This window comes from Cebus imitator, unplaced genomic scaffold (genome assembly GCF_001604975.1).
Source record: "Cebus imitator isolate Cc_AM_T3 unplaced genomic scaffold, Cebus_imitator-1.0 Scaffold283, whole genome shotgun sequence".
Classification (NCBI taxonomy): Eukaryota; Metazoa; Chordata; class Mammalia; order Primates; family Cebidae; genus Cebus; species Cebus imitator.
The window spans coordinates 2,876,892-2,889,552 of NW_016107598.1; the positions used below are offsets into that span (position 1 = coordinate 2,876,892).

Genomic DNA, 12,661 nt, shown 5'->3' on the forward strand with positions numbered 1-12,661 from the left:
AATTCTACCAGACATACTGAGAAGAGCTGGCACCAATCATACTAAAGCTTCTCCAAAAAAAATGAGGAGGAGAGATTTCTCTATAAGTAATTCTGTGAAGCCAGAATCACTGCAATACCAAAACCTGGCAAAGACAACGCGTGCACACACACACACACACACACACACACACACACACACACAAAACAAACAAAAAACAAACAAACAAACAAAAACTACAGGCCAATATATTTGGTGAACATAGATGCAAAATCCTCAACAAAATGCTAGCAAACCAATGCCAAGAGCACATCAAAAAGTTAATTCACCATTGTCAAACAGGCTTCGTTCCAGAGATGCAAGATTGGTTCACCATACATAAATCAATAAATGTGATTGGCCACATAAATAGGATTAAAAGCAAAAACCATATAATCATCTTAACATGCAGAAAGAGCTTTGATAAAAATCAACATTTCTTTATGATAAAACTCTTAACGAACTAGCCATTGAAGGAACATATCTCCAAATAAGAAGAACTGGCTGTGAAAAACCCACAGACATCATCATACTGAATAGGCAAAAGCTGGAAGCATTCCCCTTGAGAACTGGAGCAAGAAAAGGATGTCCAATCACACTACTCCTATTCAACATACTATTGAAAGAGATAGAAAGGGCTATCAATAAGATACAGTCATAAAAAATAGGAAAAGAAGAAGTCAGATTCTCTCTATTCATGGAAATATGATTCAACACCTACAAAACCCTAAAGGCTCAACCAGAAGACTCTTGGAACTGAAAAACTGCTTCAATACAGTTTTAGGATACAAAATTAGTACACAAAAGTCAGTAGCATTTCTATTCATGAATAATGTACAAGGTGAGCACCAAATCAAGAACACAATCTCATTTACAATAGCCACAAAAAAAAATAAAAACCTATAAATACATCTAACCAAGGAGGTGAAAGATTTCTACAGGGAGAACTATGAAACATTGCTGAAAGAAATCACAGAAGACACAAACAAATGAAAAACATTCCATGTTCATGGATTAGAAGAATTTTTATCATTAAAATGGCTATACTGTCCAAAACAATATACAGATTCAATGCCACGCCTATGAACTTACCATTATTTTACACAAGAGTGAAAAAAACTATTCTACAACTCATATGTAACCAAAAGTTCACAATGAATTTGTACTTGTTATTTCTTCTGCTTGAAAATGTCTTTCTTCATCCTCACTCCCATACTTAATTTATATCTTTTCTAAAAGGTCATTCTACCAGAGAGGTTATCCTTGACTCTCCTACTTGAGGCTGTCTCTATATCCGAGTCTTGCCTTATACTTCCTTAGCACACTTATTATTGCCATAGTCATGTGTTATTTGTTTACTTTTTGTCTTCATCTCCCAACTGCATGTAAAAGCTCCGACAGCAGGGCTTTTGACTCTCTTTCTGTGACTGCAGCATCTAGAACAGTGTCTGACAGCTGGGATCACTCAATACGTTTTTGTTCAATGGATATATTCACAAACCGATAGAGAACATTAGACAGTTTGTGTTCTGAGTGCCTGTGAACTGTTGTGGAGTGACATGGGGATATCTTCTGGCCTAAAGGGCCTGAGATAAGAAATATGAGAATGTTCGAGGCTAAGAAATGTGCTGTGGCAAAGGACACTGGAGGCAAATCAAATGTTGTCATCAATAGGTCTAGTAATCTAGATGTGATTGAGGACCATGTGTTTGTAAGATAAAATGAGTAAATATAACATGCTGAATTCATAATTGCCTCTCAAACTGGGAAAGTGAAGTAAAGAAAGAAATCTTTATATATGTAAATATAAAAAAGAGAAATAGCATACACATAATAATGTGCTTGAAATTTATTGTTTTAGAGAAGAATGAATTTAATTTACTCAGAAACAGCAATGAAAAAAGGTTAACAGTTTAAATTTCAAGTATCTAATCAAATGATAATTTGAAAGGTAAGTATCATGAAACACAGAATGTAGTAAATCATGGTCATTCTTTTATTCTGCATTGCTTTCTGATAATTCTTCAGGACAAATGAGAACACAGGTGTGAAAAGTGAATTTGCCGGTCAAACCTGTGAAGAAAAGGAAAATAAAACTTTATCTCTAAAATTGATACTCTTGTAAATAAGTTTATACTCTTCCTGGTACTATCTATTTATAGATAGTTTAATTTATTATAATTCAGGAACCAAAATAATATTTGAGACAGAGTGGACAATTAAGTACTCATTAAGTGGGTATCAGAATAAGTAAGAATTATCATTCAGCATCTGAAATTTAAATTTAAATTTTTTGAGGTTTTCCATCATCATCTTATTTTATTCTATCACTTAAATATAGCCTATACATTTCATCTCTTTTCACCAAATAATATTTTAAATATATCCTTCCTTAAATGTCATCAGCAAATATCTAATCAACTTCAGGCTTTTTCCCCATATCACAAAGAGCAGGAATTCAATAGGAATAAAATTCCCCTAAACATTTAAAAATATTTGAAATCTTATGAATTATTTCAACTTAGAATTGTCGAACACTACTCTTTAATTTCTAAAAAATTGCTTTATTTTAAAGTGTAATATTTAATATCTCATAGATTTTGTAGCATTATATGCTGTGAATATAGATAAATAAAACCGAATTTCTAAAAAGGAAATTGTTACCATTTCCCATTTCCTATTTCCTTGAAAATTCCCATCTCCCTGTTGATATTATGTTAGTAATTCCTATAGCAATTGCTCATTAGAGTTACTTAGGCATAAAGTGTAAATTTCTCATGAGTTACCAGATGGTGGTTGTGCAACTTCTGCAAAGATTATATTTTAGGACAGAAAATTTCAAATAACATCCAGGTACAGATTTAGTGGCAGAGAAGCCTGTGGCCACAATCATATACCTTCCTGATCAAGGGTTTCTAAATAATATTGCTCAATATTCTTACCAATTCTGTAAAGAGCTTAAGTATTATTATAACTATTTTTTTGACTAGAAAACTGAGGTTTGGAGTAGATTAGAAATAGTTTAAGATCATGAAACTTAGTTGTCAGGGTCAGGATACAAACGTAGGAGTTTCTTTACCCAGAGCTCAGGCCTCTTAACAGTAGAGAACAGAAGCTTTCCCTTAGAGGCTATTTTATTTGGTTTTTATTTTACTTTAAGTTCTGGGATACATGTGCAGAAAGTGCAGGTTTGTTACATAGGTATACGTGCACCATAGTGGTTTGCTGCACCTATTGATCAGTCCTCTAAGTTACCTTTCTCACCCCCTACTGCCTGTCTCTGGTGTGTGTTGTTCCCCTCCCTGTGTCCATGTGTTCTCACTGTTCAACTCCCAATTGTGAGTGAGACAATGTGATGTTTGGTTTTCTGTTCCTGTAGTTAGCTGAGAATGATGGCTTCCAGCTTCATCCATGTACCTGCACATGACAGGATCTCGTTCCTTTTTATAGCTGCATACTATTCCATTGTGTATATGCGCCACATTTTCTCTATCCATTACATCATTCTCTGGGTATTTGGGTTGGTTCCAAGCCTTTGCTATTGTAAATGAAACTGCAATAAACATACGTGTGCATATTTACAGTAGAATGATTTATATTCCTTTGGGTATATAGCCATTCTTTAGTTTAACTAGATCCCATTTGTCAATTTCAGCTTTTGTTTTCCATTGCTTTTGGCATTTTCTTCATGAAATTTTTCCCATGCCTATGTCCTGAATGTTGCCAACTAAGTTTTCTTCTCAGGTTTTTATGGTTTGGGGTTTCACCTTTATGTTTTTAAGCCACCTTGAGTCAATTTTTGTATAAGGGGTATGGAAGGGGTCCAGTTTCAGTTTTCTGCATATGGCTAGACATCATTTGTTGAATTGAAAATTCTTTCCTCATTACTTGTTTTTGTCAGGATTGTTGAATATCAGATGGCAAGCAGAGAGCCAAATCATGAAGTGACTCCCAATTACAATTGCTACAAGAAGAATAAGATACCTAGGAATACAGCTAACAAAGGACCTCTTCAAGGAGAACTACAAACTACTGCTCAAGAAAATAAGAGAGAATACAAACAAATGGAAAAACATTTCATTCACATGGATAAGAAGAATCAATATCATGAAAACAGCCGTACTGCCCAAAGCAATTTATGAATTCAATGCTATTCCCATCAAACTACCATTGACAATATTCACCAAAATAGAAAAACTACTTAAAATTTTACATGTATCCAAAGATGCACCCATGTAGACAAGGTAATCCTAAGCAAAAAGAACAAAGCTGGAGGCATCAGGCTACCTGACTTCAAGCTATACTACAAAGCTGCAGTTACCAAAACAACATGGTACTGGCACCAAAACAGACAAACAGACCAATGGAATAGAATAGAGACCTAAGAAATAATGCCAGACAGCTACAGCCTCAGAAGCATTTATATAAATCAATACACTTCAAGGAGCTAACCCATACTACATTTCTTAAACAGGAATGGTTGTTGGCTTTAAGGCATTTGTTTGTTTGTTTGTTTTTTCTTGTTTTAACTGCTGAGGTTGATAGTCCTAGAAAGAAAAGTAACTAGAGTCAGCTTACCTCTATAATCATGCCCCATGGTTACTGAGGATATCAACTGTCATACTAATAATATGATCCATAGTATCCATATGGTTGAAATTCTCGATATGAACGATGCTTTTCCTGCATACACAAAAAAGGAGAGAGCAAATTGCGGAGAATAGAGATAACGACAGTGTAAGTGTTTCACAAAAACTATCATTAAAAGCTTAGATGTTAAAGTTGTTAGGACCTTGTATATTATCTACATAAATGTTTTCAAACTTTTAGTTAGATTTTTCTTTTTTGTCAGAAAAATATTTAAAAGCAGGTGAAATGGTAAAGTATTTACTGTGTGTTGACATTTTTGTGACATCACATGTAGAAACACTGATTATAGGTAATCTCTTTATAAATAGTTTAAATCTTCTTTAATATATTTCCTCCAAGCTACTATTTTGCTCACTATTGAGTATTATGGAAAGTAAGTTACTGTTTCCAACTTAGGTGGTGCTTCTTCATCTCCTTCTTTTAGTGAGCTTACATTCCTTTACAATTACTATATTCTTTCACACCCACTACTGTTATCAAAAATAGTCCATCCGTTTTTATGTATATTTTTACTTGGTGCTTTTTTAACATATGTACTTCTATACTATTAAGGAGAATTTTTGAACACCTATTCATATTGATATTACATGTCAAAATGATATGAGATTTTATATACAAATGTTTAGAAAAATATTAAATAAATAAAATTTTCTTTCTAATTTAGCATAGTCAGTTTAATTTAATGAGTTTATCATCCTCAAAAATTCAGAACGTAGGAACTGACCATATTAAATGAGTTGCTTCTATGCTTCATTAGGCATATGTAATACTTCATATAATTAGGATTTCAACTATTCTTTAGGTAAATATAATTATTTACAGGAAAAAGATACTTAAGTTCTCAGAGAGTAAGTGACAATTGACTTATTTAGGGTGGAACTGAGTTTCTGCTGAAATGCTGTTAAGACACAAGGTATTTGTGACTTTTTGCCTTTGCATCATAAATAAATGAAATCAGTGTACACTTTAGCAATTAATGATATCCATATTTTTGAGGGACAGCTGTCAATTCTTCTAGGAGAATAAATGATCAGAGAAGAAAACTTATTCAGAGTGCATATTATCAGAACACTTACATGGTGTTTTCTTCTATGCCCATGATGTTTCTGTGAAATGAAAAGAAAGATTAAAAATTCAATATATGTTCGATTATCAAGTTTTCCAGTAAATGGGAATGTCTTACCTCTTCGTGTGAATCAGCTCCCTTGGAGAAAAAGAAAATTAGAAAATAATTAATATTTTAATTTTATAATTCAAAAGTAAGTATAAATATTGACCTGGCCACAATTGTGATTCAACAGAATGGAGGCATTCTTGGGTTGATGACACACTAAGTTAGTTATTTTAGCTTTATGACACTTTTAAGATGAGTAAAGGATAACCTTCTCTATAACTAATGTGCTATATTCAAATATCAATTAATTTTGGTTTATATATCTTTTTTATGAAATGCAGGAAATGTCTATCACTGGCGAATAAGAGAGTGGAAACTGAAAAATGAAACACTGGATTGTTTTTTATATGAATATGTTCTATTTAGCTCAAAAGCTACTAAAATACAAATATTTTATTTGCTAATAGAGGCAGGCATTATACTTTTCTATGTTCTTCTTATACGTTTATGTTTTCTACTTCTATCCTTTTATAATAAAATAATGTGATAAACTGTGATCTCATAACCAATTTGGTTTTTGAAACGTTCTTTATAATTTAGTGAATAAGTTGAGTATTATTATTTTTTTGTGACCAATTCTCTATTAACTTCATAGAAAGAGGGAGAGGAGGTGGAGGTAGAGAAGTAGAAAGAGCTCCAGAGAGATCAAGTACTTTACCTAGTAATGCACAATAGTAAATGACAACATAAGCTGGGAACTCATGACACTTAATAAATATAGAGATCTGTTTTATGGTAAAAAAAATAGGCAGCTTTATTTTAGAAATAATTAAATAATTGTATGCTAGCTTTAACAGTTATGCTGTTCAAGAAATGAATTGAAAATTCCTATCCTGACACCCTCTAATACTTGGGTTCTATTTTGTGCACTTTATTCTTTTCTCAGATTTCTAACTTTAGATGGTCTAGAGCTTTTTATAAGGACATTTTCACAGTTCTCAGTCCCAAATATTTATGAAGCTCACTTAATTTTCTTTTACTTTTACATTAAAGTAACTGTACTTGAGTGTTTATAGGTCTGTAATATATATCTTTTATAAGTCATTAAAGAACTTACATAAGTTAATTCAAAGAATTTTTTATATGGAAATATTTAGGCTTATAAAGCAATATTGAAGTCAACATGAGTGTATGCCAGAACAAAAGGAATAAGACAGACCCTTGGGATAAGTACCATGAATATATTCTTTAAAATTTCCAGATATACTTACAACCATGGAGACTATAAGAGCCAAGATGAAAGCAAAGACAAGAAACTTCATAGTTGGCTGAGTCCTATAAAATCATACATGAAAAATCAGTAATCACATTCTTTCTTGCATTCATTCAACACACTTCTATTGGTCACATTATGTTTCAAACACTGGAAGACATGCTCTGTTTTCCAGGCCAGAGTGCAGTGGCATAAGCATAGATCATTGCAGCCTGGATCACCTGGGCTCAAGCCATCCTACCACCTTAGCCTCCCTAGTCCCACTTATAGCTGGATCTGAAAGTATGTGGCACCATGCCCAGATATTTTCTTTTTTTTTTTTTCTTTTAGTAGAAAATGTTTTTAGTCTCACTATATTGCCCAGGCTTTTCTCAAACTCCTGGGCTCTAGCAATCTTCCTGCTTGGCCTTTCAAAATGTTCGGATAACAGGTGTGAGCCCTGGGCAGGGCCTCATGAATTGGTAAGTAAAGGTGTGTGCTCTGATTTGGAAATATTAGTATGCTAAAGAAACACACAAATGGACATCATAAATAGACCAAGAGAATGGGAATAAGAAGGTAATGAATAAAGGCAAACTTGAGTTGGGTTATATGGAATGAGGAAATGGAAGTGTTGGGAGATTGCAAAGAAATAAAATAGAGCAGAAAGGATGTTGAAAGTGCAAACAGTTCAGCAGGTAGGGAGGACATAACTGGAGAAAACATGACCACTTCGGTTATTGTGACATTGCAGGCGACTTAGATATTGACATTAAGAATGCTAATTAAGGTTTATAAGTGATATTTAGATGACAGAATGACAAGCAATGAAGACTTGTTTCATAATAAAGTCAGCGAATGTGAGCCAGGTTTCTATTAGAGAATAGCTGGTTTAACCCTGAGATTAGAACATGAATGATATTGGTTAGAGAAAAACAAAATGAATATGTTTGGAAAAGGAAAATATTTGTAGCTACTTTGAGAAGTTGAATTGGTGAAGACTATTTAATATTTCAAATAATATTATTCAACAAAGCCTCATATTAAAAATACTTTAGTGACATATGAATAATATGTAGGCAAAGGGTAGAGAACTAATTATGAAGGAATTACTTATTTTTTTATTTAATTACTTTTGGCGTCACCTCTGCAGCATTTCTGCTTTGTTATATATTATAGCTTCCCCCTCCCATATCCCTGCTTTGCATAAACAATATATCAGAAAGCATTTTGCAGTGAATGCCCAGCAGCTTCTAGCCTTGTTTTATAAAGTCCATAATGTATGAGTCTCCTGCAAAGCTCATTCATAACAAAGTCTTTTTCAAACTCTAGTGTGTAGGTTACACAATGCTGAATGTACAATTTTGTAATTTATAACACTTAAACTGGTTATCTCTATAGTGATTCTATGTTAATATTCTAATGATGCATGAAAATGTTGTCCACTTTATGTTGTGCTCATTACCATATAGCTAGGGTAATGTCAAAGTTTAATAAATGTACCTATTGGTTCATTCATTCAAAAAAAAAAAGCCTCCTCTGGGACTCTGGTATGTTTTTATAATTATGCATATGCAAGTGAATCCAGTTCCTTTGCTGATACAAAAAAAATAAAGCAGATTACTTATTTTTAAATTACAAACATGTAAATAAGAGCATTTCCATTGGAAAATACAGTTACCACAAGACTTACATGCATTTTTACTTGTTAATTGCAGCTGTGAAATAATTCATTAATAGGTAATTAAAATTTTTTTTCTAATCTCTCTTACCTGTCACTTGCAATAGAACATTACAGTAATATTTTTCATCTAACCATAACAAAATGTTCTGCTCTTGAACAGCCCTACATCTCTATCATAGAAAGCAGAATTCATGATTTTTGACATTTATTTTATTATTTATTCAATTTATTCATTCATTTTGCTTCCCTCATTTCAATGAAAACTTCTACTGTAGAACTCGCTATATAAATTATGTATTTCTTGAAGATTTTCTATTATCTAATAGATAAAACTTACTACAACTCTTTATGATACCAAAGGCATGAAAATTTTAGTGTTGTTGTAAGAAAGTGGCCTTCTTTTACTAACACATACACTGATAGATAAATAAACATAGGTAATCCATACATAATTAATGGTTTTGAAAAACATATTTTACCAAGTAACATAGTAATAAAAATTTGGAACAGTAAACTCTTTTCTGCCATAACACATATGAATGAGTTAAATAAATTAGTTAAATAAATGAGTTAAATAAATTAGTAAGATTGAAAAGACTAATTGTTATACAGCATATGTTTTGCATTATGACAGAACTGTTTTAAATGATGGAAAGGTCAGTGAAAAAGTAATAAAATAATTTACTATTAAGAAGAAAGTAAATTAAAAAAATTAAATTTTATAATAATACATTTGCAAAGAGAGAATGCATCAGTATCTTCTTGTAAAATTTGAACTTCTACTTTAAGTTAAATGTAAAAGTAATAATTAAGAAAGTAGGTATCATATACCTAGGCAAGGAAATAAAAAGAGTTCATTGAGGTCCCACCATCAGCGAGGATGTAATACATTACCATATTCCACATTATTTATTTTGCATGTTGATTGCTGGTGTTAATTCATAGGAATTGATATCTGGAGAACATCTTCAGATCCCAGTAAAAGATCATTATTTCTTTATAAGAGGTTGTCAATAGATAACATACATTTTCATAAGTGGGTTACAATTGATTTTAGGAAACAAAAGCTTATGCTAAGACATTATATTAGATTGTACTTGAACATATTACCTTTTCCTCAAGAGGAGAGTCAAGAAGTCAGTGAAGCTGAGGTGAAGCCTCAAGAGATGTCCTTTCATAGAAGCCTGATGTATTTAAACACACTGGAATCTCCCTTTTGTTTTTCCAAATAACATCACTTATGAGATCGTATGATGGAAATGGAAAGTAATGCCCAAAATCTGTCTCTACAAATTCTAAAAATAAACTTAACCAGGTGATTTTACAATAGATGATTGTGAAGACAAAGAAAACAGAAAGCAAATGGACCCATCACATGTTAATCCAGGCACGTGATGTTAGTCTAGGCATCAGTGAGTCAGACAACAGAAAAGCATGGTGGAAGAAACCAGGGATAGAAATGATTGCAGTGATAAAGGTATTCTGGTAGAATATAATCAACTACTTTTCAACAAATATATGTTCAAGGTGCAACAGCGCTATGTCGAAAATAATACTAACCATGTTATCAAAATTTTATACATTTTCTAGTAAATAGCGATAATTGGTATAATAAAATTGGAGTCATTCTATACTTCCAAAGTTTTACTACAAATCATTATTTATCTTGTATTTTTAACTTTTAACATTGACTTAAAATATTTTAAGTAATAAAGTGAAAAAAAAAAACATTTGCCAAAACTCAGTCATTTTTTGGATACCATGTGATAAAAGGATTCTCATATTTAATGCCAAAAGATTCTAGGTGCTTTAAAACTGATTTATCATGTTTAGAAATTTGAGTTTGCTTCCCTGGAGTTTTCAGGGGCTGATATGTCCTTATAGAGGCCATTTGTTGAAATAACTGTATTATACAGAAAGAGAAAAATAGAATTCTAATTTAATTCATAGGCAAACATGTATAAAAATTCAGCCACTTGCTACTGGTTGAATAATTCGATATGCTAAGAATTGAGTATTAAAAGCTCATTCCTAAAGTTCAGATAAGTTATATAGCCCAGTCCGTTGTTCTTCAGGTTGTGCCACATACGACCATCACAATCAGCATCAGCTGGTGCCTGTTGAAATCCAGATTATTAGTCTACTTTTCCAAACTTACTGAGTTAGAATCTTGTGGTGTACACCTGGAAACTGAATTTTAAGAAGATCTCCAGGAGATTGTTTGTGTACTTTAAAGATAGAAAAACTACATAACAGAGTTGTAAATGCATCACCTTTAGATTGATCACACTAATTGAAATTATGTTTTTAATTTGTGCATGATTCAGGGAAGGGAACAACACCCACCATGGCCTGTGGTTGAGGGCAGGAGGGAGGGAGAACATCAGGGCAAATAGCTAATGCATGTGGGGTTTAGAAACTAGATTATGGGTTGATAGGTGCAGCAAACCATCATTGCATATGTTTACCTGTGCAACAAATCTGCATGTTTTGCACTTGTATTCCAGAACTTAAAGTAAAATAAGAAAATAAAATAAAATAAATTTGTGTGTGATTTTTAAAGGAAATGTTTATCAGGTAAATCATCTATGCTAATTTGAACAGTCATATTGGAAATTATGGTATTCTCTAGGTGATCTACAAAAATATAAATTATTTATTTAGGCAAATATATTATTCAAGTAAATCAGATTTAAATTATTCTTGTTCTTTTGGCATGGAATTTCTAAGCATTGTAGATACAAGTTCTCTTTTAGGCATAAAACAAACCTATTCTCTTTACATGCTTAATTCAAAAGAATTACATAGGATTCTGTGACTTTTTTTTTTTTTTAATAGGTCAATGTACTGCATTCATTACCCAGGCTGGAGTGCAGTGGTGCAATTAGAACTAACTGCAGTCTGGAACTACAGGGCTCAAGTGAACCTCCCCTCAGTAGGTAGAGCTATAGGTATGCACCACTGCACTTGCTTAATTTTTTATTTTTATTTTTTATAGAGATGGGGTTTCACCATTTTGCCGACACTGTTCTTGAACTTTTGAACTCAAGTGATTCTGGTGCCTAGGCCTTTCAAAGTGCTGGGATTACAAGCATGAGCCACTGTACCATCTCATGGTTCAGTAATTACCAAACCACGTCTGGTTTGAAAAAATATACCTTGCTTTAATTAATTGCAAAATGTCAAATGGTTTCCTTCCTTTCTTCTTTTCCTTTCATTCTCCTGTCATTTCTTCCCTGTGGTTTATTTCACTTGTTTGTTGGCCTAACAATATTAGGCCCAGTTCTAGTGGATCTAAGATATTCATGTTCTAGTAAGCAAAAAGCAAATAGTCCAAAAGCACTACCAAACAGCAAACTACCATTAAGAAATAGTGATAGGTGTAAATATACTCATTTAAAAACTACAATTAAATCTAAGTGATATACATTTTATATTGGAACACCAAAATGTAGACATTATTTCACCTGTGATTTTCTGCTTCTCCAATTTAGGAAGTGTGGGGATTATGTATGACAGGTGGAACAAGCATGGTGGACTAGAAACACAGTAGTGACCTTCTCCTGCTAGTTATTGTCTTACCTTTTAGGAACGGTAGGCCATTTCAGAAGATTGATGGGCCAGAACATGACTTCATATTTTATAATTAAGTAAAACAGATATATTGTCCTTTATAAGCAAACATTAGGTTCTTTGAAAAGGCCATGCCTTTCAGTTACAAGAGAAATATCAACAAAGAGCTACTGTCTTATCACAGTTGTGGTAATACACTGGTTGCTTAGGGATGCAACCCATGAATGGGCATTTACAGTGATATTTATGCTTGGCTTTTATCCTTTTTCTTCACCTTCTTCTGCTTCTCCCCCTCCTCCTCCTTCTCGTCGTCTTCTCTGTGCTCCTCTTCCTCCATTTTCTGCTTCTCCTCCTCCTCCTCCTCCTTTTT

General features: G+C 32.8%; 1 protein-coding gene across 1 annotated transcript; it reads right to left on the minus strand.

The window, feature by feature from the left end:
- Window positions 1–1,855: 1,855 nt before the first annotated feature.
- Window positions 1,856–9,903, minus strand: LOC108284770 (histatin-1). The gene is made up of 6 exons (XM_017501654.2): window positions 9,829–9,903; window positions 7,054–7,117; window positions 5,852–5,872; window positions 5,745–5,774; window positions 4,597–4,701; window positions 1,856–2,091 (listed from the first exon to the last, which is right to left on the minus strand). Exons 1-5 carry the CDS (start codon window positions 9,894–9,896, stop codon window positions 4,642–4,644), a joined length of 243 nt encoding a protein of 80 aa, XP_017357143.1. The 5' UTR covers window positions 9,897–9,903; the 3' UTR covers window positions 1,856–2,091; window positions 4,597–4,641.
- Window positions 9,904–12,661: the final 2,758 nt, after the last annotated feature.

Bases quoted from the DNA above. Each gene is read 5' to 3' on its own strand.
- LOC108284770 (XM_017501654.2), bottom strand. From the start codon at position 9,896: ATGAAAGGACATCTCTTGAGGCTTCACCTCAGCTTCACTGACTTCTTG. The intron at 5,873-7,053 runs GTAAGTATATCT...TTTTTCTCCAAG, and splicing joins CTCTTATAGTCTCCATGGTT to GGAGCTGATTCACACGAAGA. The intron at 4,702-5,744 runs GTAAGTGTTCTG...TTGTGTATGCAG, and splicing joins GGCATAGAAGAAAACACCAT to GAAAAGCATCGTTCATATCG.